Source organism: Delphinus delphis, chromosome 7 (genome assembly GCF_949987515.2).
Source record: "Delphinus delphis chromosome 7, mDelDel1.2, whole genome shotgun sequence".
In the NCBI taxonomy this organism is placed as follows: domain Eukaryota; kingdom Metazoa; phylum Chordata; class Mammalia; order Artiodactyla; family Delphinidae; genus Delphinus; species Delphinus delphis.
In genome coordinates, this window is record NC_082689.1 from 27,203,502 (window position 1) to 27,229,344 (window position 25,843).

The 25,843-nt window shown below is 36.0% G+C and overlaps 1 protein-coding gene across 8 annotated transcripts in view; it reads right to left on the minus strand.

The window, feature by feature from the left end:
• Positions 1 to 25,843, minus strand: part of MAP2 (microtubule associated protein 2) — a 145,940-nt gene that overhangs the window by 40,137 nt on the left and 79,960 nt on the right. For 4 of the 8 annotated variants that reach the window (XM_060016184.1, XM_060016183.1, XM_060016182.1 and 1 more), the window contains exons 4-6: positions 13,222 to 13,335; positions 10,487 to 10,564; positions 418 to 663 (exon numbers count right to left, since the gene is read on the minus strand). In XM_060016184.1, coding sequence (XP_059872167.1) covers positions 418 to 663; positions 10,487 to 10,564; positions 13,222 to 13,335 — 438 coding nt within the window. The remainder of the gene's footprint in view (positions 1 to 417; positions 664 to 10,486; positions 10,565 to 13,221; positions 13,336 to 25,843) is intronic. The other 4 variants (XM_060016187.1, XM_060016186.1, XM_060016185.1 and 1 more) reach the window with 2 other exon arrangements.

The window sequence follows — 25,843 nt, forward strand, 5'->3', positions numbered from 1 at the left end:
TCTACCGTTTAAGCCTGTATGTGCCAAAATCCATCTCTACAGTCTGAAAGAAAAGCATATGAATTGCTGTCCCCCAAAATAAAAATAAAAATATACATGTATTAGCAATGTGACTGGCAAACATTTGAGATGAAGAGCGGGGGCGGAAAAAAGCTCACATAGTGTCATCAGCCTGGCTGCAAAGCGTATTGTATCATGGCAAAGTAAAACCAGGAATCAGCTGCAGCAGTGGAAAATCAAGCTGCCACACAGCACCGGCACAAGCCACACTCTCTGCTCGTTAAGTCTCAAACAGTGGTTTTGGGATCATGAGAAGACCCAGCGATGGAATAGCATTGGAAAGGCATCAGGTTGGTAAGCTGCTGGAGACATCTATCTTTTGCAACAAAACACATGCAAATCCTAAGAAAGACACACCTTCCCCGGCAGAGGAAGGGGTTTTTACTTCTGGAGACACCTCCGCGACCTCTTTTATACTTTTCTCCTGTGGGGTCCCTGCTGGGGCGCTCTCTTCAGGAGCTATTTGGGCCTCCGCACTAGACTCCACTTGGCCCTCACGGAGGCCCTTGGGCTGGTCTGAGGCCTTGGCAGCCTCATACTCTTTCCCAGGAAGAGTGGCAGGTTTCTCTTCCTCGGCCATTGGACTCGCTAGCATTTCTTCTTCTTAGGGAGGAAAAAGATGTTGACATCATGACCACAGAAACATACATGAAACAACAGAAATATTATTCAAGGAACACTTTCAGCTCGATTATATTGACCTCACAAGAACCTCTTTTACCATTTGGATGTGCAAATTAATATCCTAATGCAATGGACATTATGTATTGCTTGGAAAATTATTATGCATAATCTGCAAATCATGATGCCTTTTACAGTCTCATGAAAAGGCTCTTTATTTTAAAACTTGAGAGCTGAAAGAGTTTTATTGCACTATTACCCTCAGTGGAAATGGCAGTAAGTTGTACACAATGTGGAAAGCTGGCTGGAAATAAGAGATGGTACTGCCAGATAACAGATGGTTGTGAAAAGATAGAAGCATTGATGTGCTGAAACAAACCTTTAAATTTGTTAGACATGTGCTGTTTTCTCCAATGCAGGAAGCCCCTACATACGAATTTCTGGTTACTTAATTTAAAACACGCAAACTTCGCTAAAGAAATCTTTGGGAATAAAAAGCCTGGTCTCAAAATAATATCCAATCAACTATGTGATTATCAGCTTTATCATGAAATCCATCAAAACTCTTTAAAATATAATTTATTTAGTATTTTTAAGGCCAAAGACTACCAAACTTAATTTTACCTTCATTGCATTATATGACTGGAGTATGTAAAAATTTTCAAGAAGTAAGTAAAATATTTTGAAAAACAAGGTCCAGGTAAGAGTTAATTTCACTACTATTTAGAGAAGTCTACCTCTGGGACATGACTGTAATCAGATTGTTCAAACCACTGAAATATCAGTAATATAGTTCTTGTATAGTTCTCTTTGACACTGAAGAAAGGAAATGTGCATATCATAAAGCCTCATTTCTGCAATTCAAAACAAAACCACCAAGGAAAGATAATTGAGTGGAAACAAAACTGCCAAAATATCCTCCCCAAAGATGTATATCACACAGAAGAATGTTAACAATCAAAACGTAAAAAACAAATTTATGAAGGCCATGAATTATCGTGTTCATTTGTTTCTCATTTACACTTCAAATGTCAGTAAAATAAATCCCATTTTATTGCTTACGAAATTAGAGGGAGGGACTTCCTTGGTGGCACAGTGGTTAAGGATCCGCCTGCCGATGCAGGGGACACGGGTTCGAGCCCTGATCTGGGAAGATCCCACATGCCGCGGAGCAACTAAGCCCATGCGCCACAACTACTGAGCCTGATCTCTAGAACTCGCGAGCCACAACTACCAAGCCAAGGGGCTCTCTAGAGCCCGTGGGCCACGACTACTGAGCCCATGAGCCATAACTACTGAAGCCTGCAGGCCTAGAGCCCGTGCTTCACAAGAGAAGCCACCACAATGAGAAGCCCGCGCACCGCATAGAAGAGTAGCCCCTGCTCGCCACAACAAGAAAAAGCCTACACGCAGCAACGGAGACCCAATGCAGCCAAAAATAATAAATAAATAAATTTATATATACAAAAAAAAGAAATTAGAGGGAAATATATAAGCTGTTTTCTAGTTCTGCAAATGAATGACTCTTATGAAATTCCTATGAAACGATTATACATTGTTTAAATGGACCTATGAGAAAGACTACAGATGGAAAGAAATTTTTTGAGAAATATTAAAATCCTTAGAGGGGGAAAAAAAGAAGACGACTTCTATTTTCTCACATTTAGCACTCAGAAACTTTCATTGTTGTAATTTAATTATGTCAGTAACATTTTAAGCATTCAGATTCTAACTCATTATTAAGGCAATTTTTATAATGCCATAGAATTAGACATTTTGATTAAAGCTAAGAGACTTTTAATATAGCTGCTTTAATATAGCACCTTATTGGATGAAATCTTATCAACTTAATTTACATGTTTTCCAAATCATGTAATTTTTTAGCTTTCCATTTTCTCATTTTGTCTAAATCATGTTTATTTCCACACCTGTTCTTTATTCAAAAATTCACATAGTTTTCTGAATTGTTTTAAGTTCACTTAGCTGTACTCAATATAGGTTATATTTCTCCATCAGAGTGTCTGAGCCACTGGTGCTCTTGCCTTGGAACTCTCTGCCCTTACATTAAATATTGTGCCATATAAAAATAAACTCTTCATTTAAGCAAGTTATCTTTCCTCATTTGAAAATAACTTCTTCACCTAAGCAAAAAAAAACTTGAGCTCTATTTTTTTTCCTTATAAAACTACCTTGTTAGAATGAGACAAATGGCAGCCCACTGCCCACTTATTTTATCCTCACCAGAGCCAACGATACATAGGGTCTCCACCTTCATGAGACTGGAATGACAAAAGCTTTGGAGCATTTCCCTCATTTTAGCTCACTTCTACTTATTTGAAGCAAGATTTAGGTCACCTAGGGAAGCCTCTGTAGTTTCTGTAGATGATTAAGTGATTTGGAGAAATAAATTCATTCCATAACATTTATTCTACCCTAAACAGACCTTTCTCTTTTAAAGAGTTATCACATTAACATAGCACTAAAAAGAAACCTAACTCTATTGAAGTCTGGTCCTGGAAATATTACGTATCCAAGAGGATAAAATTATATTAAAGTTCATGTTCTTTGGTTTGGGTAAGAGAATATATTCTTCCCCCACTGATTTATTTGCAAGGGGCAGAAAGAAGTCATACTTTATTTGAACTTTTTTTTTTCCTTCTCAGAAGCCGTGAAAAAAAAAGGAAGTACTCATATGTCTCAAATAAGGCTTCTTAGACATAAATTGTTGAGGCATTTGGATGGACTGAGCTATATAGGGACTTCACTTTCATATGGAGAAAGCAGGCTCCTGTCCCTCCCACTCCACACATGAAGGCACACTTAGTATGATGCATGTGGTCAGAGCTGCAGGCAGGGCGGGGGGAGCAAAAGGGGACCATGCTTGGTTCACCTTTCTCCTGGTCTAAGTGGGCCTCTGCACTCTGCGCTGGGACACTGGGGAGCACACTAGAGGTAGTCCACTGTGAACTGAACAAAGGATTCTCATAGTACTCCCCATCGGAATTGGAAGGGTCATCATCAGGCACAGACACCGAGATGGTGGAGGGGGCTAGGAGCCTACACCTCTCCCCACTGGTGGCAGGTTCGTGGCTGGGCAACCTGTGTAGAGGACCCACTTGATCCTCAGCCCCTTCATCTACAAACAGACACACAGGAAGAAACTGCAGGGAGAACTGGACAAGACAGACACAAGATCAGACAGACGAGACAGACACCTGCACGAGGACATGGGGCCATGGAAGCAGCAGAGCAGGATGGAGGATGGGAGACAGTGAAGTCTCATGCTTCAGTAGCCGCTGCATTTCAGCTATCCCTTCAGTAATCTTGCCATTGATCTAAATGAATCAAATGCTCTGACACCCCCACTGCATAATAGAAATTATCTTTACATTCCCCTCAAACAAGTTAAAACAACAACAGGACACTGGAATAGAAACAAAGCACTATCAAACAAATACATTTGTTAGAAGAAATTCTTTCAAGTACATAAATTTTCCTCATGCTTTTATCAATATATGTATAAGTTAAAAAAGAGGAAAGCTGTTAGGATCTGATGCCTGCACAATTATGGGGGAAATCCGTCCTGCTGACGTAGAACCTTAATTATCTAGTATGCTCACATGTTTAGCATTTTGGTTGATTTAATTCTTAGTTAATGACTTCAACCAGAAAGTAAGTTTTAATTTCAGTCCTGTTAAGAAAAATCTAGAATGCATTATCTTTCTTTCCTGTCTTGCTTAGGGGAGCACAGTTGGCACAGCTTTTTCTTTGGATGCAAACTCCTAGGCATCTTTTTAAACCCTGGTTCTCATTTGCATGGCTGTGAAAATATTAGAAAGTTTTAGAAAGTACCTAGCAATATACAGTTGTTTTCCTGTGTTCTGCTTCTCTTCTGAAAGCTTAATAGAGATTACAATTAGCTGAGAATTTCTACTGAGTTGGCTTCAGATTCATCAGTATTTTATTCAATGCAGTTTCACTTGCACTACTGGCTTCTGACTGTTTTTATACCTCAAACACCTCATTGCATATTTCTCATTGAAATGCCAAAGGAACTGCTCTCATTTCTCTCCTTTCCTGTGTCTTGGCTTAGAAATCTGCATTATTTAAATATACTTCCTTAGTTACAGGAGTGTAGATAGTGTAGATCAATCAGTTTGCTTAGCACTTGGATTCTTGCATATTTCAATGAGCCTCAGGGATGATGACAAAGAACAATATTTGGCTGCTGATGTAGTGCAGACACTACACCTCAGGTCTACATGGCAGGTTACTAAATTTGCTAATCACTATTTATTTACTTATATAGAGAAATAATTTTAGAATTTTGTGATTTTCAAAATTTGTACTATCTATATAATTTTTATTTCTATCAAAATTTAAGTTGACAAAATTACAGAAATAATTTGAAAATGCACTGTATTTTTAGGGCAATAACTTATTTTCAGCAAACTGAGTGCTGACAGCTGGAAATGAACCTGAAATCATAAGGATGCTAAAATAACATTTTGAAAGGAGAATACTTTTAATCTTTTGAGCACATTATTTACTGATTGTTCAATGGAAGTTGTTTCTGGATGGGTGCTCAGAACTTTCTCAGCCAGCATGCTTATTATAACATGGGATAGAAGAAACCTAAAATTACATTTGATATTCTTAGTTCAACTCAGCATGATTTCTCAGCTGAGCAGACAACTGGCTGAGATGTGGCCTACAATGCTGGCTGAATCCTAAGTCCTGGGCTTGTCACAAGTCCCAGCCATTCATATTTCCTCTAGTGACTCCTGAGGCTGTAGACTCCCTATGGACACAAGTTCCTCCTAAAACTTCTAATACTTTCAACAGATTGCATGGACAATCAATTAGTGAAAATGACATATTTGCCTCTGCTTTTCAACATGTGCTGGGAAGTAGAGCAGACTACTACAAAACTAAAGAATTTGAAGCTGAGAGCTGATAGCTTAAAGGCAATACCCCGTGGGTGTTTTAACCTTTTGAAGATTTCGGCTTCCTCTTTCTTGTTGCTTGTTGCTCTTTTTTGCAAGTGCCAAAATGTGAAAACAGCCCAGAGTCTTGCTTCTGATCTATAATATTTCAAAGAAACAGTACTTTCTATTCTGAAAACTTTGACTAATCAGAGAACAACAAAAACAACAAAAACTTTAAGTGCTTCAGTGGAAAAGTAGCTTCTCTGTAGTATTTGTCTGGCCCTTAGCCAGGCAACGCCAAAAAAGAATGTCTGGCAAACCCCAGTCCCGTCTGGGTACTGTGAGCTGTATGCACTCCAAGTCTCTGTTTAGGACCTATGAGCCTGCAGTCCATCTACATTACAAGTCCCAGAGATGTGCCAGGCAAGTGAAACTTAGAGGATCATGGCTGGCTAAGTTCAGACAGTGTACCAGTGCACGGGCTTCCAATGATAATGCTAGAAGACAAGAGATCCTCGTTTGCTACAGAACTGTGTATGGCAGGTGGTCTCAGTTCATACCCAGATAGAGGTGGGACACATAATAAATAAATTGTAAATGAGTAAATTATAAATACATAATAATTATAAATATATTATAAATGAATGAATTATTTACATGGGAGTGGTTTGGATAAAAAGGAAATCAGTCCAGTGGCTTGTAACCAACAAACTCTCATTAGAAGATCACTTCACATTCATTGTCCCACAGTAAAAGCCTAAATAACATACAACTTTAGGGATGCAGTGAGGCTGTTTGTAGGGAGTTAGATTTGGATTTAAATTCTGGATAAGCCACTTACTAGCCATGACATCCTGGGCAAGAGTGGAAGTGAGTATTATCTGTATGGGTTGCTTGGAGGATTAAATGGGAAGGTATTTGAGAAAGCACCAAGTATCATGCTCAATTCCATATACATTAGCATCTCTGTCTTCAGTATATCAGACAAGTTGTCATGTACCTTTGCTCTTTACTTTCATTTGACACATCAAAGCTAGACTTGAGAGATTTATGAAAAATGAATTCATAACAGTTTTGTTCTTTAAGACCAGGATTGAATGTCTCCTTTTACTATAAGTACACTTGCTTATGGAATCTCTGCTTCTGCCACCAAATAGTCTGTTTCATTTAATAATGTGATATTTTAAAGGATAGGGTAGCCTTATGAACCTTGGACTTTTACATAAATTTCTTTGCATAATGATAATCTTTAAAAATGAAGTTTACCTGGTTTCAGTGGAAGAATACATTTTCCCTAATTGGCTTTCACACAAACCTTTTTTTTTTTTTAAAGCATTTGAAAATTTATATTGGGTAAAGTTTGCCACACAAAATTCAGTCTTGGTATGTCAGTCCCCTTTGGTACAAATGAGTAGTCACTTTTATGAGAGACTGAGTCTCTTGGGGTATCAGTGACTCAGTGATTTTGCCTGTCCTGGCATCACCGCTTCCGCCCCATGCCCTGGGGCAACTGGCTCCACTTACATTGTTTCCTACCATCTCTAAGCCCTTTCCATTCTACAAGCTTTTGATGAGCACTCCTCAGTTGGCCCTCTGTGTCTGCTGCCCCAGAATGTTATGGAGGGAAACTGCTTCAGATCAGCAGTTATAATGTGGCCAAATCATTGACATAGGAAATCATCACCCTAGGATTTGGAGCAAACCTAAGAGGGCAGAAGGATTCCTGGTTCTGTTTCCAGATGTTTCCACTGTTTGTGCACGGGCTTCCAAGTTCTAACAGTTCAGTCCAAATGACAACTATTATGGTTAGGCCAAAAAGAAAAAGGAGATTAATTTGAAAATATCGTAAATAATACAATATTGGTTCACTGTACCTGGGTTTCATTTCTAAGCGTGCTACTTATTTAATTTTTTCATTAAAATCCCTTTGTTTCCCAGAATAAACACAAATTCTGGGAATTATGAATATTAAATCAGTTATAATAAATGGATATTCATAAATGACAGTAATTAACATCTTAAATTATTTTTAGTGAGAGCTTTCATGCTTCCCCTTTGGGAAAGAACAGCTTTTAAAATGTTTGATAATTAATAAAAAGTAAGGATATCCTCAAAATCATTGAATTACTCAATTTAAGAACTCTTTTACGTTTGTATAAAAGTGTTGAATTGTGACATTCACTGTGCCTTTAGATTAAAGTTGCTTTGAGAGTGTTTTGAGGAGGGTAAAAAATCTCCTAGATGAAAAAATCCACATGCTTTCTTTCCACCCAGTGCACTATGAGCAGTAGTATATCAATGGAATTTTGGCTTGGTCTTTACAAACCAACTGGTTTGAATAATTGAAAAGCTGAATCCTGTCATGCGGTTTTTCACTAATTTTTTCTGATAAAACAAATAAGTTGTTATATGTACTTTAAGAGCGGTTTAAAATAAAAGAGAGGGACTAGTTTGATTGCCTAGATCACATATCTTTCATATATTTAAGGTGAGAATATCTGATCTTTTAAATGAATGAGGTAGAGTTTATAAAGTACATACTTTTTTTCTATATAACTCAAAACTATGGTTATCCTTTTAAAAGCAAATCATTAGGCCTTCGTATAGGTTAATGCTTTCGTTTGAAAAAATAATAATTCAATAAAAATGCAGGTTTGGTTTGAAAAATGTTAAAAATAAGATATCTTCCAATTACTTTCAGTAGGAAGTAAGTTGACATTTTCCCTAAATATACTGAAACGGCTCCAAGAAAACAATCCCGAAATGTGAAGGAACAGTTACTTTGGAAAGTGACACCTAAGTTACCAAAATGTGAAAGTGATTCTATATTTTATTTATATTTTCATTATATCCACTGTACCACCCTGCAGAAACAGACTGGGTCAATCTCGGATGGGAGGACCCTGCTGCCCTTTCGGCTCCAACTCCCATAAAAGAGTAAGAAGAATAAATTACGTGACCTCTAGCTGACTTTGGAGTCAACATCATACCGTTCTCTGAGCTAAGAGGATTCTCTGACACTTGGAAGGTTTTAAGTACAGGTTCAGAAACATTTTCAGTGACCTGAGGGAAGCACAGCTGTTACGGAAGGGTTTCTAATGCATTCAATAAAAGCCAGGTCCCTGAACCAAGTCAGCTGCTGCTTACTCCCAAGCTCCTTCAATCCTCTACCCTTTCTCACACATTAGTCATAGGACTCCTTCAGTTCCTAGAGCACTTCATGCGCTTGTCCACCTGAGAGCCCTTGCACATCCTGGACCCTCTGCCCAAAATGCCCCTTTCCTCCTTCTTTGCTTGGCCAACACCTTCTCAGGCTTCTGAGATCAGCTCCCAAGTTGTCTTCTCCCCATCCAATAAACTAAGATTACTCTTCTCTCTTAAAGCTCCCTGTTCTTTTCCTTCCTAGTGCTAAGCTTATTTATTGGATATCTGCTCTCCACCAGACTGCATGCTCCTTATAAGCATGGATCATGTCTGTTTTGTTCACTAGTGTATACCTAGAACTTGAAGACTGCAAGGAACCTTGGGCTTCATAGGTATGTGCTGAATGAGCAGAAGAACATAAGGCCAAGATGGATCTTTCAAATCTATGAATTAAAAGATCAAGTCACATTTTCAGGGAGTTAACTAATAATCAGTGGCTATAATGATGCTGATTATATGCACTGCTTGTAGCCCTCAAATTTTCTTTTATTCCTTAGACTAATTTAGTTTAACATTATATCAGGCAGCAAAATTAGAAAAAAAGGCCTCAATTTAAGAAAAAAAGACCTTGCTAAAAAAAGGTTTAAGTTTATAAATCTGTGACAAAAATAAATTATATTTATTGATAGTTTATAGTTCTGTAATTTAGAATAATCTCCATTTAGGAATTCAAAAAGTATTTTAAACAAACCTAATTACAGATTATAAAAAGACAGTGGGTCTTTTGTGACATTCTTCCATTTTTAGCACAACAAAATGAGCTCTAAAAGGGACAACAAAAGGAAAAATAGGTGAAGAAATAAATGAATAAAATGGAGAAGTATCAACATTCTGATTTTAGTATACAAAAACTAAATTATATTGAAACAAGTAAGCTTTCAATATATTTTAAAAGCTTTCTTCTGCCTTCTCCTGTAACTCTCAAACAATAGACAAAAGTTACCTGATCTAAGTCAGAGAACCAATAATAGTTTGCTTTTAAATAGTGCCTTTCATCTCGGATTCTAAATGAATATTCTTCAAAGGCATCTGTCTGCTTCATCACTGAGAACTGAAAAGCTGACATGGCATTCCATGTTAAGTAAATGCATTAAAAAATTCAAGGACAATAACAGGTCTCAGCAGGAAAGAAGCCATGATCGCAGTTTCCAGTTCACTACTCTCAATATCAGATTCATTCACTGACTTCTTCATTTATTCATTAATATTTATTGAGAGTTTGCTACAGGCCATGCCCTGGGGAAGCCCAATACAATAGTGAGCACAACAGAGACAGTTCCTGCCAACCCTTCCATAAAAATGTGTTGATTTCATCAATAAATGTATTTTGGTTCAGTCACTTATAAAATTAAATTGTATCTTTTCTGTCAAAACATTCTACATGAAGTAAACTGGTTCTCTGTAGTTATTTTAGTTAGCAATTTAAACACAAAGTTATCTTTTCCTTTATCGAGCAGATTTTTCCTTTTTTATTTTACCATATTCATCTACTTTTGATTTTGTATAGAGAAGTGATAATACATTTAATTAAAGTCTTTGTTTCTTCTTGACTATTTGAAACAGACAGCTCCCAAACTGCGTCACATACTAACCCATACAGAAGTACAGCGTGTATGGGTTGAGGTTTATTTACCCTTATTAGAAGACAAACCTCAGAGTCCAGCAAGCCTTACCTTCCTCCACTGTGACAGTCTGTTCTGAGGCTGGTGATGGGGGTGGAGAAGGAGGCAGATTAGCTGTCTCTTCAGCTGCTGAAGAGCAAACAAACGAAAAAATGAGATACAACAATTAATCCTATTAGGCCAGTAGATGTGTAGGCAGTTCTGCTATCTGTAAAAAGGACTCGTTATTAAATTCAGGGAAAGACTCAATAGCAAGCTGCAGTTGACTTATTTTTAGCCCCATTACCTGGTTCACGTATTTTTGAAAACCTAAAAAAAAGAAGAGCATTTCATATTTTAAAAAAAAATCATTTTGTCCTCTCCATAAAAATGGATTAGAGATGGCTGCTAAAATTCTATCATTGATCCCATTAATTTGTGTCTGCTTGTTCAATTAATAAAATATTTCATTCTGGTCCTAATTTACTATATTCAAACCTACCCAGGCAAGCATTTTAGTTTGGATTTGGATTGACTGATTAAAAAAATGTTAGAGCTCTCTATTGTTCATTTTGATATGGAAACTAATCACAGTTATTTTAGGAGATGTATTTTTTAAATAACATTTTGTCCACTGATGATAATGTTGAAACCCATCCTCTGTATGTATTCTTAGAAAAGAAAAATGAAGCTGTCACAGCTTGAGGCAAACTTAGATAGAAACATGTGCTAGTGGGAGCTGAGAAATATTCTACCCTTGGCACTACACATGAAGAAGGACCAAAGAGAGAAAGGTTCTAAAAGATGGAATTCATTCACATTTCACTCCAAGTTTTCCTCTTCAAGACCCTTACCTTCTTTATGACCACTCATATGAAGGTAAGGGATTTTAAAAGGAAATATTTATCAGTCAAGGCCAGTGGTAAAATTTATTTTAAATAAGCCCTGTGGGCTTCTAAGGCATATTTTAAAGTTTCCATTTTTAAAAAAATTTATTTATTTTATTTATTTATTTTTGGCTGCATTGGGTCTTCATTGCTGTGAGCAGGCTTCCTCTAGTTGAGGCAAGCTGGGGCTTCTCTTCTTTGCGGTGAGCGGGCTTCTCATTGCAGTGGCTTCTCTTGTTGCGGAGCATGGGCTCTAGGCACGCAGGCTTAGTAGTTGTGGCATGCGGGCTCAGTAGTTGTGGCTCGCGGGATCTAGAGCACAGGCTCAGTAGTTGTGGCGCACGGGCTTAGTTGCTCCGCGGCATGTGGGATCTTCCGACCAGGGCTGGAACCCGTGTCCCCTGCATTGGCAGGTGGATTCTTAACCACTGCGCCACCAGGGAAGCTCTCAATCCTTTTTTTAAAAGAGATTTTTCTTTTAAAAATGAATGAAATTTTGTCATTTGTAGCACCATGGGTGGACTTGGAGGGCATTATGCTAAGTGAAAGAAGTCAGAGAAAGACAAATAGTGTATATCATTTACATGTGGAATCTAAAAAATATAGCAAACTAGTGAATGTAACAAAAAAGAAGCGACTCACGGATACAGAGAACAAACTGGTGGTTACCAGTGAGGAGGGGGAAGGGGCAACATAAGGTTGAGGGTGTGGGAGCTATAAACTACTGGGTGTAAGATAGGCTCAAGGATGTATTGTACAGTTCGGGGAATGTAGCCCATATTTTGTAATAACTGTAAATGGAAAGTAACCTTTAAATTGTAGTAAAAATTAAAAATTAAAAAAAATTTAAAAAGGGGGGTTTTGTTTTATTTGAAAGAATACAAGTAAACCACAGAAAGAAGGTTAATGTTTTAGATAAGTTTTTCCCTCTCTGTTTTAGAAGAAAATAATCCTTGATAATCAAAGAACATTTTATTGACTATAATGAGATTATTTTTAATTACTATTCTGGGAGAGGAGAAATTTTTACTGTTTAATTTTTAATAGACAATGGAGTGCTAATCAGAAAATCAAATATTAAGGATACATTAGATTGAAGGACAGAAAAATAGATATGTACTATTTTTAGGCTTTAAAAGCCATACCTTTCAATGTGTTAGTTATATGCACCTGTGAAATAAACATATATGTTCAACGTAAGAGAATTTCCTTTTTTATGCATCTCTGCATGTACATACATCTACATTTAGCATCTATCTGTCTCTCTATCTATCTATCTGTCTATCCAGAGTAGGGACAGGGAGCCTTTGGTTGAGAATGCTTTCCTTGGTGACCACCATTATGTTACCTGTTTGGCCCTGCAGGGCATTTCACTCGTGATGGAGAGGGCAAATGCTATCTCATTTTCCTTAAATGAACCAAGTGAAGACCAGTACACTATATGAGATATAATGTCACTGATGATTCTAACAATCTCTGGCTATAGGTTTTGTGTAGCCTGTTCAGGGAGACCAAAAAGAGACTGTAGTATAGACAATAATTAACGAAAACCCATAAAGGGAAAAAAATCATCTCTAATTAAAGCATTAGAACATTTTCCTTATGAGTAGGGGCCATGACATCAAAATGCACTGGCTTTATTTTTATAATAACTATCTCCAGTGGTCTGGAAAAGGAAAATTAAGGGCAATTTAGGGGCAAAGTCTAATTATAAGTTGACTGTCCTAAAGACTACCGAAATACCACGAGTCTGTTGAGGAAGGTGAAAATAGATCCCAGGGCGTCCCAACAGAGATGTTTGATGAATGTCACAGTTAGGGATGAAGTATGAGATATGGCCTGTCTTTGAACGCGAAGACTTGATTCTGTGATCAGGGTGCAGCAGACGCAGCCCCTGACCCGAGGCTCTTTCTCATTTACCTAAAGGCAGAGGTGCAGGCTGATCTTTATGCTGAGCTTCTTTCTCTTGTTCACCTTTCAGAACTGCTACAGCTTCCGCCGTGACTACTTGAACTATCCTTGCAGACACCTCCTCTGTAATAAATAGTAACAAAAGAAAATAAAATGATGAGCCATCCAAAACAGGTAGCAACAAGGAAAAATAATCAAACAGTATAGTCAATTAAGATTTTATTTTCACTGTCTTTCTCCCAAGGAAGTACAACAGAATTTATTAAATTGCAGATAAATACACACACACACACACACACACACACACACACACACACACACCACACACATATAAACCAAAAAAAAAAAAAAAAGTGAGAGAGAGAGAAAATAAAAGGAGTTGGCATTCTGGGAGCTAAGCAAAATTAACACAGAACGAAGGAAAAATAATGAACCTGTATGGCAGCTTAAATTTTAAAAACTGTTTATACAAACAGAAACAATGTAACATTTTGTACCTAGTAAAACAAATTCTAAGAGAAGAGAGGATTCATTTTAGATTTAACTTAAAATACTGTTTTATAGTTTTCTTACAGTTTTATAGAAAAGTATATTAAAATAATCTTCTATGCTAATTTGCAGAAATACCATGATTTAAAATCGAAAGATGCTTCAAAATGTGAATTTATGATTAAACAGCACTATCTGGGATTAGTTTGAACACAAGAGATTAAGAAAAATCTGGGAAGATAAAATCTGAGTGAAATACATGGAAATGATATATCAGATGGTCTCTTTCTAAAGAGCTACTACTTTTCTAGACAGTGGATGGTTTAAAGATCTTTAAGGTCATATGATATATATTCAACCTAGTCAGTGCAATAGTTTCATTAAAAAAAAGCCAGGGTGGGAGGGAGGGTCATCATTAAAATGATCAGTCTGTGAGATGCCTGATAACTAGTTTTTGGCCTGAAATGGCATCCGCTGAACCATTAACAATGCTAACTTCATATAACCTAGTCAGAAAAAATTCAGGAAATGATGTTCCATATATCATCAACTAAAAAGGAAAGAAGCCTTTTGAGATTAAAAATATTTTCTAAATTAGAAATAAATCCTACAGAATTTAACTTTTCATCATCTTTATATAAAAACATCTACCGTACTAGGAAATAAACCCACTTATAGCCTTAATAGAAACAAGTTGTCCTGGATAAGGGGATGGGTAGGGATTTGTTCTCATAATTTTAATCAAGATTTTAGAATAAATATTTCATTGAAATTATGGTTCCTGATTGGAATTAACACATTCACAAGCAGGTTGGGGGAGATCTGCCTGTTTTTACCTGGCTGGTTCATTTAGACACAGCCTCCTGTAGAAAGGCTTCATCACCCCACCCAGGATGAGAGAGACCATAGTGCTTGAGAAGCAGGCTTCTGGGTAAGCAATCCACTTGGACAACATTTATCTGAATTTTAAAAGCTGGATTACCTGATTGAATACATTTGCCTCTATATGTTTAACTTCCTGATTTTTTAAATAGCCACTTGACACTATACCCTATGTATATAGTCTTAAGGGATGCACTTTAAACACTCTTATCTACAGCCAGTAGCAGTAATAGCAGGAGAAGCAGTATTTTAAAAATATTATAGTGCTCACTACGTGCCAAACACTTTGCTAAGGTGGTTGCTCTCATCATTTTAATGCAGTATTTACTATTATTACTCCCATCTTTCAGATGAGGAAACAGAGGACAATAGGATTAGATCATATAATCAGACATTCTTATACATATCATAGTTAGAATACCAATTTTCAAGTAATTAGTATATTATAAAATGCCTTAAATACTAAAACTAAACTAAGTGTGATTTAATATATTTTAAAAATTATTTATTTTGTTTATTTTTATTTTTGGCTGTGTTGAGTCTTCATTGCTGCGCATGGGATTGCTCTAGTTGTGGCGAGCAGGGGCTACTCTTCGTTGCGGTGCGTGGGCTTCTCATTGTGGTGGCTTCTCTTGTTGCAGAGCACGGGCTCTAGGTGTGCGGGCTTCAGCAGTTGCGGCTCGCGAGCTCAGTAGTTTTGGCTTGCGGGCTCTAGAGCGCAGGCTCCGTAGTTGTGGCACACAGGCTTAGTTGCTCCACAGCATGTGGGATCTTCCCGGACTAGGGTCCCCTGCATTGGCAGGCAGATTCTTAACCACTGCACCACCAGGAAAGCCCTGATTTAATATTTTTTTATGTTTGAAGTATAATTTTAAGAAGCTGGAGTCCTAATTTAAATTTCAAGTATCCAAAGAGCAAGTATGGATAGGCTACTTAAAATTATTTCTGAAAAAGCTTTAATTTCTAAGCAAGGCTCCAGCAAATTCATTTCATACATTTATATAACAAGTATTTTTCATAAAGCAATTTTTCAGACAATACACTTTGCACTCAATTTAGTTTCAACAAGGAAGGATCTTTTTTCTTTACTATTGCAAAAATGTACAGAATAATTTTAATATCAAATAGTAATGATACAATTCATCCTTATAAGGATGTTTTAAACTATACAATTTAATTCATAGCATCACATAATTTTAGAGCTGAAAGAGCTCTGAGAGATTTTGTCTAAATCCTCTCATTTTGCAGATGAGGAAACAAAGGCTGGGTATACTGATGAGATTTGCTCAAGTTCAGACAGCTGATGGAGGTAAACAGACTAGAACCCAGGTTTCCTACTATGGTGTTTTTTCTCTTAAATAGAAGAACAGAAGGACTAATAGAGAAACAACCAGAAAATTCTCTAGTAGTCGTGTGAATGGCTAATGGAAATATATGATCTTTAAAGGTATGAACCAAGGAAACATACTCTCAGACCTGCTTGTCTATTCATCTATCTAATGTACACTATTACCATTCCTGATTATATTTTGAGACTATGTACCAAGTGATTGACCATGATTGAGTAATTATCTATCTATCTATCTGTAATTATCTATCTATTTATCTATCTAATCATCTACCTATATATCTTGTAGACCATGTTAGATACTGTAATAGATAATTTAACTCAAGAAGATGAATACTTTATTTCTGAGACAGTACTATTTTATTAGAATTTTTGTTCTATTTTAGTGTTTGAGCAGAAATTTTCATAGTTGTTCTAGGTAAATAAATGACAATAACAATCATCAAAGCACTGTAAGGAATACTAACTGCTGTGCTATTTGGTGGGGAGGGCAGAAGAGGAGGAAGGGCTGCGTGTTTTCATGAAGCCAGGCTGTTGGGGAGGCTTTCTCTGAAAAATCCCTGAAAGGCTAGTCTCTCAAAGTGACATTTTCAATGGGAAAGAATACTGCAAAAAGGGCTACAGAAAGTTAAATCCACTTTGAGACACCTCTTTGTTGTCTACACTGCTTAATAATATGGCAAAAAGAATTATTTTATGTTTTGCGAATTGCCACTTGCATATATTAATTTTCAATGCAATTCAGACCTTTAAAAATCAAGAGTGCTTTTTAGCACTTCTAGCATCCAGGTGTTTTATGGAAAACTGGATATAATGGAGAGGTGGAGCAAGAATTGCAGAAAATGGGACATATGTAGAACCCATGCGTCTTCTGGATCATTCCTGCATCTCCTTGTTGGCACGTATACAAAATTTAGTATCTCTCTATGGCATTTAGTAAATACATCTTGCATGGAATTGTGTCAGTACACAAGCCTTATCTCCACTACCATGTAAAGTTTCCCAAGTCAAGGACTTTCTCTCTGTCATACCTGCAATTCTCGAAGCTTCTCTCATTGAACTTTACCCAGACTGAATGCTTAACACAAGTTTTTGAAAGGATGAAAAATTAACATGAAAGGAAGCCTTGTTTATGATGCTTACACAAATTCAGAAATAATCTGTGCTTGTTACTATATTTACTAACTTAACCCCCCCAATTTATATTATTTATTGTATTCTTGTTTAAGTTTTTGATGCATTTTAGAATACTACTTCTTAAATGGGGGTTCCAAATTCTTCTGTACCTACTGAAGAATTTTCCAGGATCTAAGAGTAGTTAACATAAATTAAATTTGTTTAAATTGGGAAAATAATCCAATAAAAATAAGTATCTACTAGTTTATGTGAACAAATTACAACTGAGCTATACTACATTATTCCAGTCTTTTTGTTTGAGATTGTATTTAGAATAATTTTGAAACCGTGGAGAACTAGTTTATATGTTGTTGGCTAATGAGAACAGAGGTGAACTTAATAAAGAATGCATTTGCATGAGGTGTAGGCCAAATGACATCATTAGGCACTGTACAGACTTTCAAAATATTCTAAACAGAGATAAGGGAAAATTGAATCATTACTTATCTCCAGTCAGTTTAGACATGTCCAACCTAAATAAAATGCACTGTATCAGCTGGTACCACATATCTTGTGAGTGATAATTTAGTCTTAGCAAAACAATATTATTTATTTAGATGGGAAGAGACAGGACATTTGAATTTTATTGGTTTTGTTGTTTCAGAGAACATTAATTTATAAATGTGTTCGAGTTTCATAGTTGAATAAGCTGATTTTATATTTGTATGTATTTAATCATAACTAGTAAGAAAATAATTTAGCCCACTCTTGGGATAATTGATCATTTTTTTTCTTTAAAAGAATTTAACAGATTATAAGAAACGTTACTTTAGAATAATCAAACGGGCTGTATGGGAGTCAAGTTCGTGACATGTTATCTTCCGTTTGGGGTAAAAATAATACTGTTAAAACTTTAAAAACAACTATTTTCTAGTGTTAATTTCATAGTGTTAGGAAAACATGAGTATAGGATTGCTCTGGGGGTTTCAATTGGTCCAGTCAATTCAAAAATCTTCCTCTAAGAAAGGGCTGTCATCAGTGCAGAGATGGTAGCTTCCCCCACGGAGGATGGCCTTTTCTCAATGGAGGCCTAATCAGCAGATCTCCTGAGTGAGGCTCACCGTTATAGCCTGGCTCCTGGAACAGGAGCAAATTCACTCAGGGTTCAGGTAAAGTTCAGGGAAGATTAATGGTAAACGTGTCAAACATATACAAAAGATAAAGGAAGGCAGTCACAAAATCAGACCTATAAAAATGATAACGTAAGAGTTACAATGTGTGTGTGTGATTATATATGTATATATATATATAATTATATGTACTTAATTTTATAATTATATAATTTCTTTATTCATTCTACAAGTATTTATTAAACGCCTCCATCCATCCTCCCATTCATCCATCCACCCATCTATCGTATCTTTCTATCTAGGAGATTACTGTCTTTTATAGTGTGCATTAGACAAAGTCACATGGACTTTAATTCATAGAAATGTGGGTATAAACTCCAGCATTGCTACTTTCTAGTTACTTCATCCTAGGAATTTTACTCAAACTCACTGAGTTTCAATTCTTCAATCAAAAAATGGAAATGATAATAGTACCCATCTCACAGGTTTTTGTGAGGAACTCAATTACAAAAATATATAACAGGCCTGGCACATCAAAGAACTCAAATAAAAAGATCTCCCACTAGTTCTTTACCAAGATGTTTTTATTTTCTCTCAGCCATATATTGTTCTGAGTCTTCTACCTTTATATTTCTACTTTAAAGAAAGAGCAACAGTGATATGCCCTAAGGGTCCAGCCCAACTAGGCTATCATTATGATGAATATCAGATAATATGGTTAGTCTGCAATCATCTATGTTGATGGTTAAGGGCAGTTTTTTGTTTTTTTTGTTTTTTTCTAGACAAAGCTAGAGGGATGTTATTATTTATTCTCTGGCTTTATACCCACTTCTTTGGCCGTGTAGGTTCTGGTCTACCATCTGCTCTAGATTGCAGCCAGTAACTCCCAATTTAGGACTGTCTTCTAGACAGTGTTCCTAAAGGCATGATAACCCCTATCTACTGCTGAGGACAATTAGCAACATGAAACATTCTTTTTGTAATTAAGAGATTAGACATTTTAATTTTTCATCGCTCACTTGTTCTACCTCCTTATTGCCTTTCTTACTTTCTAGTCTAATTCTTTGTTGTTATTTTTTCTTCCAAACATTATACGTATAAAATTTTGAATAGGACTTAGCTGTTCAGAAGATTAAAGATGAATACAGATTATGCATAAATTGAAAAAGTACTATTCATTATACTTCATTGAAAGTTAGCATTGATCTTCACAGCTGAAAACATGACACATCTTACTGTAATCTGAAATTTTGAAAGGCTCGGTTATGTTTCTTTTGAACGTCTAAAATTTTCTGGAAGTGGACACTTTTAGTCTATGTTAGAAATTGTCTTAGTTAAGGAGCTTGTATAATATGTTTTATTCTCTCTTTTGTTAATGTCAAGGATTTCGAATTTCAGTGAAAACCTTACAACCAGTATTTGAGTATTAACTTGGCGTTATTTTATTAGCAGTGTCATTATGGTAATGAGACAGTTTTTATAAATAATACAAAAATGGCTCATGATATGGCTGTAAAGTCCCATTATGCCTAAGCAAATGAATAACTTGGAATTGATCTGATAAGTGATCTCCCTGTAAATCAGCTGGAATAAAAACATTAAAAGCCTCATTTTTTTTAAACAAATTCATCTTATGACCTCCAAATAATGTTATTGATAATCGGCTGATATAAAACAAGGGATTTAAAGACACAGCCCAGGGAACAGAGCAACAGGTGATATCATATCATCACTATATAGATAAACAGCTACAGGTAAAAAGTGAAGTCTGTCTTGTAAATGTATTCTGGATAACAGATATGGGGTCAGTATTCACAAGAGGATCAAAGCAGTCCTCAGTAGACTGAATTGAATTCTGGAGAGAAGAATGTTTTTTCTTGTTATTGGATAAATATATTTGTGGAAACATATACTACCAATAGGAGTAAATAGGTATAAGAAACTAATTGAGGGACTTCGCTGTTGACTCAGTGGTTAAGAATCCCCTGCATCGGGTTCGAGCCCTGGTCCAGGAAGATCCCACATGCCGCGGAGCGACTAAGCCCGTGCGCCACAATTACTGAGCCTGCGCTCTAGAGTCCGTGAGCCACAACTACTGAGCCCGCACGCCTAGAACCTGTGCTCCGCAACAACAGAAGCCACTGCAATGAGAAGCCTGCGCACTGCAACGAAGAGTAGCCCCCGCTTGCTGCAACTAGAGAAAGTCCACGTGCAGCAATGAAGACCCAATGCAGCCAAAAAAAAATAAATAAATTTATAAAAAAAAAAGCAACTAATTGAGACATGCTCTCATCCACAGGAACCTACTTGATAATACCTCAAAGATATGATGTTAAGATACTTACATTATCATAAATAATGAATAAGCATCATACTGCAATACAAGGTTATTAAACAAGTTGCTACACTAGGCACTTTTATTTCCTGTCAATATTATTTAATCCACACAGTAACACATTTTCCAGGTTGGAAAACTGGCAAAATAACAGATAAAGGCAATTTACTGTCTCATTTGAATATCATTTTGATTTATGTCAGTGCAGTACAAATATTTTATATCAGAGTAGATTCTGGTGTCAGAAAATCTGGAATAAAATTCTCTCTTTATCTCTTATTATCTGCAAGTAAGTGACAATCTCTCTAACCCTCAGTTTCCCTATCTGTGAAGGGGAATAGAAGTGATATTCATCTTTTGGTATGTTGTGACAATTAAATGAAATTTATATATCAAGTGTTTATTTAAATTACATATTACTGTTTTAATCACTTTTACAGTCTTGTTATCACCAAGTCTACTATCATCATTTGATTGCAAAATGTAGGTAAAGACCTGAGGGTTTTTGTTGTACATTAGGACGATTCTCTCATTTTTCCCAGTGAGTACTTTCTTGCCTGAATTTTGTGTCACTGTCTAACAGACTCTATCAGGCTCGTACCACTTATTATTTAAACTAACATGATAAAGTAAATTTTACTCTACCCTTGTACCATACTATTCAGCATTTACAGTTGGGTTGCAGCCCTCTGTTTTCTTCCATGATGCTGCTTCATGCTACACCACTGCTATGCTCTGCTGGTCACATTATTTTATCACATCAAATTTTGTTGCCAGTCTCAGAACCAGTTTTTAGCACCTTTTTTAATTTAGTTATTTTGTTATATTAATCTATCAATATTGTTTCATTGATTTATAATAAAAACAATGGCGTTGAAGCTTTCTCTGTGGTCCTGACAATTCCAAGTTTGTCCTGAGCAACACAGGACATTGTTGGTATGCACAGGAGTCTGATTTTGAATGTGTACCTTTTGGGTTTTCATCAGAACCAGCTGTGATTACTTGAACATGTAAAGTCTCATCAATTAGACTGTGAACAAAAAAATCCAAGCAAGTTGGCATATGCCTGAGAACATATTTTTGTTGATTTCTTTCAGGTTGTTTAAGGGAAAAGTAAGAGACAGAGACAATAAATTCAACCACATGGAATATAAAAGCCAGCAAGTGTTTCTGCTTTTAAGAATAATGAGCATAATAGTGCTGTGTTAAAAGAAATGACAAGTAAGCCTACCATACACTTGTGAAAGAAGGAAAACAAAACAATTTTAGAACGCTCCTGTCAAGAAAAGGTTTTTCTCAGTAGGGTACAGAATGGTTGCCTAGGAAACCGATGCTAATTGCTGCTGCTGATGGAAACTAGTCAACAAGGAAAGCACTGTGTTCGAAGCGCCCTGCCAAACAAATACCTTAGATAAATTCATAAAAACAGGAAAGAAGGAAAGTTCCTTGCTTCTACTCCTTGCTTAATTTGGAGAGTAAATATTCTCTCTGAAGCTATTTCCTGTAATCAAGTGGTGATGAAGGAAATTAAAAGAGCAGATTGGATTTTTGTTGTTGTTTTGTTTGTTTCTCTGGCACCTTAGCACTTATTAAAGAGGCCAGTGTTGGCATATCCCTCGCTAGTCAGACTCCCATTGATTCCAAAGGGTCACCCCGGCCAACACTGCAGCTGTAGATCTCTGCATACCAGCTTTTTCAAAGATTTCTTCCTAAGACTTACTAACTAAACCCAGGATAAATTTAATCTATGGGGGGAAATGCTTTTGCAGTAAAGTTAGTCCATGGAGATAAATGCACTTAAGATACACGATCATGACTGCACAAAGTTTATTCTGATGGGTACTTAAATTTAAGAGAATTTATATCGCATCCACTATAGATGATGGAACTATGCTTAGTCATTACGGGGGCTACAAACATGAGTAAGACATGGTGTTCCTACATTAAAATTGTGCTTGAAAGCGGGGCAATCTCATTGAAGGGCATGGTTTTGTTTTTTAAGATTTTTCTAGTAATGGCCACCGATTTTAGCTGATCTCACCATAATCACTCATATGGTCCTCTTGTGAAATGCATCTGGGCTAGGATTAGGAGTACGGTGTACGATTATAGGAGAATTTTCCCTCTTTCGCTCTCTTTTTTCCTATTTCAACCTGTGTGCTTAAATCCATAATCTTGTTTAGACTGACAATTTAATTTACTCAAATGAAATTTTTAGAACTTGGATAGAATTGGCCTAACATTTAAATTTAGTCAAAGGGAAAGGCTTAGTAAATTAAGATGGTTATCAGTGAAAGCATACTGCAGGTTAAGGATATTATAGTATGGAATCAAAAGTAATTAGAAAAGCAAAGCATGGATCAAAAATAGTACCTACTGGAAAATTTTACTTGTAATTTTAAGGGTACAGCAGAAGAAATATAGTAAGCAAATATGGTCTAGCTTTATACTTACGTATTCTAGTTAAAGATTTGTGCTGTTGTTGGTATTGGGGGATCCCAATATAGAAATGTGTGTATATTTATATTGTTGTTTGTACTTCATATATTAAACATTTACTAATTAAATCAGCTTGTAACATTTTATTGATCTTAAATTAATTTGAGAAAGAAATGTCTTGGGGAATATGCCCCTCTGAAAATTTCAAATAGCTTAATATTAATAAATTGAATGCAATAATTAAGGCACTGAGGGAACTGATAAAATGCTTTTAGAGCTTTGAAACGCTCAGTTTTGCATTTTGTCAAAATCATTACAAATGTACTACTTCTTGTAGACTTTGAGAATTTGGATTATCTTCTGCATTATCTTGAACACATCACACTCTTGAAGGAAGGTAGCATAAGACATTATTAATAACATTGATGAAAAGGTGAAATATCAATAAAACTAAGAGAGCTTGAAAAAATTCATCCTTAGAGTAACTGTGGGATAAACAATACAAAATGTACCGTGCGTGCAGAACAGCACTTGCGTACACGTGTGCTTATGTGAGTGTGAGTGTGTGAATTTTGCATATATGTGTGTGTGTGAATTTACGTATGTGCCATCATTCATGCACATGAGGGTCTCTCCGTGTCTTCAAAGCTTCATCTGTATTTGGGTACCTCAAAGGACTTGGGCACGAGGCGCAAGTCTAAGATTTCATATGGGGAAATCCTTGCTTCTACAGTTGCAAAACCTAGGAATGTCTGAGGCAGAGGATACAATGGAAAAATGGAAAAACATTCTAGATTCCAAAAAAAGTCACTGGAGTGAACTTTTAAAGTATAAGTGCTCCATACACCAGGAAGAGTCTTTACTAGTTACCCCTATTAATTTAAATATTTCATCTAGGGAAAAACTGTTACAATAAAATGGTAAAAATCACCAGCTTAGCTACCTTTTGTTTGCTCCTTCTAACTCATTCCCAGCATAATAACTTAAGTAAATCTTTGGAGGCCTTGTGACCTAGAAGCATACGGAATTTAGGAACTATGTGATGAGAAAATCACGTTGTTCACAATACATCATACGGTACATTCAATCAGCAAACAGATAAACCAACATAACTTCTGTGTAATTACAGTTTGCTTAAGCCTCTAGTCCTAACATCATTCTGAGAATGAACGTGCAAATAGCAACATAACAGCATCTACCTTATGTGCTTTCTTCTTAGCCAGTCTCTCGTGAACTGTAAATATTTTAAATAAGTGATTCTCCATCTTCTATAACTGCCTATTTTATTTTTGCCATTGGAGCTCTATAAAATATTGTCCACAAATATTCTCTTTATATCAGCCCTAAAAGGACTTGGCAGACTTTAAGTCACTAAGTGCACATGGTAATTCTTTATAATTTTCAAATTATAACTGAATATATATAACCTGAGAACAATGTTTCAATCATACTGTGGGTAAAGGGACAATGGAATTAATTACATTGTGAAATTCTGAAAACTAAAATGCTATGGTGAAAAAGAAAACAAAAGAAAATGAGAAGATAATTTTGAGTCATCCTTCTTTTATCCTTTACTAATGTTTGTTAAATTAAGCTCAGTCACAACCTGAGAGAAGGAGGACCGCTTCCCTGGAAAAATTCCAAACAAGCAAAACTGTTGATAGTTAAAGACTTTTTTCCACCGTGTCTGAATAGCAAAATCAATAGACTTTGCAAGTGAGAAAATAATTTTTTAAAGTAAGAAAATAAGTGTTAGGTCCAATGTTATATTTGTACTATTATGATAGTATTTAAAAAGCAAAGACTTTAATACAATTTTAAAATTTCTTTATGCCAAAAATTATTCTAGAATAAAATTTTCTTTTGTGTTCTGGATTAATACATCCCATGGAAAATACTATTAAATGAATTTCTCTCCAATCATGGGATACAAAAGTTCATTATGTTAAGACAAACAAGAACAATAATAGTAATTTCAAAGTTATCTTCAGAAAATTTAAAATAACATACAAATCCTACTTTAGAAAATGCCCCTTAGAGATCTGTTGAAATAAAATTTTACATTGATGATTTTGCTTCAATGTTGTTTACTTATTTCAGCCTATACCTCTTCTCTGTGTAGTGGGTCTCATTGTTACCAAGCACACCTCTAGAAATACTTGCCAATTGTGGGTGCCCAGGGTGATATATCGCACTTAAAACTGTCAAAATATTCATTCTTTATTTGAAGACACTGACGCTTTATATCAGAAAGCAAATGATATCTAGGAAGCATAAAATTGTAACTCATTATGGCAATAGCTCTGGTTGTTCTACTGTAGGAATGCAGCAGAAAGAGAAAGGTAGATCAATATTGATGGAGTGGCAGTGTTGAGAAAAATGCGAGAATGTAACGCTAGCTAGGTAGGTAGCCTAACATGGGGCAAGGCAACTGCGCTTTGCAAATGGCATTGAGAGTGGGATCCTGGGCATATGTGGTATCTGCAGGTGACTGCTGACAACCTGAAGAAAATGAAGAAATAGGATTCAGGAAGCAAATGGGAAGGTGCTCAAGGCAAGTTCTATTTACTTTATAATTTAGCTTTGGATTGGCAGATGCTACTGTAATCATACGCTATGCAAAGTCAAAAAACACAGAGCTTCATTTGGCATAAAAAACACAGTCCTGGGGAAGAGTTATAAGGGGCTCCCTGATAATATGAAAATTCAAGTTTCCTAAAAAGGTCCTGAATTTTTCTTAGTAAAATATAGCAATGAAAATTCAATTTACTATGAAAATATCTATTATTTTCTTCCTGACATATAAAAAAAAATTTCTAAATCAGGACTTGTATTTTTTCAAAATGAAATTACAATTTCAATATTTCATATACAATAGCCCTGATTAAGAAG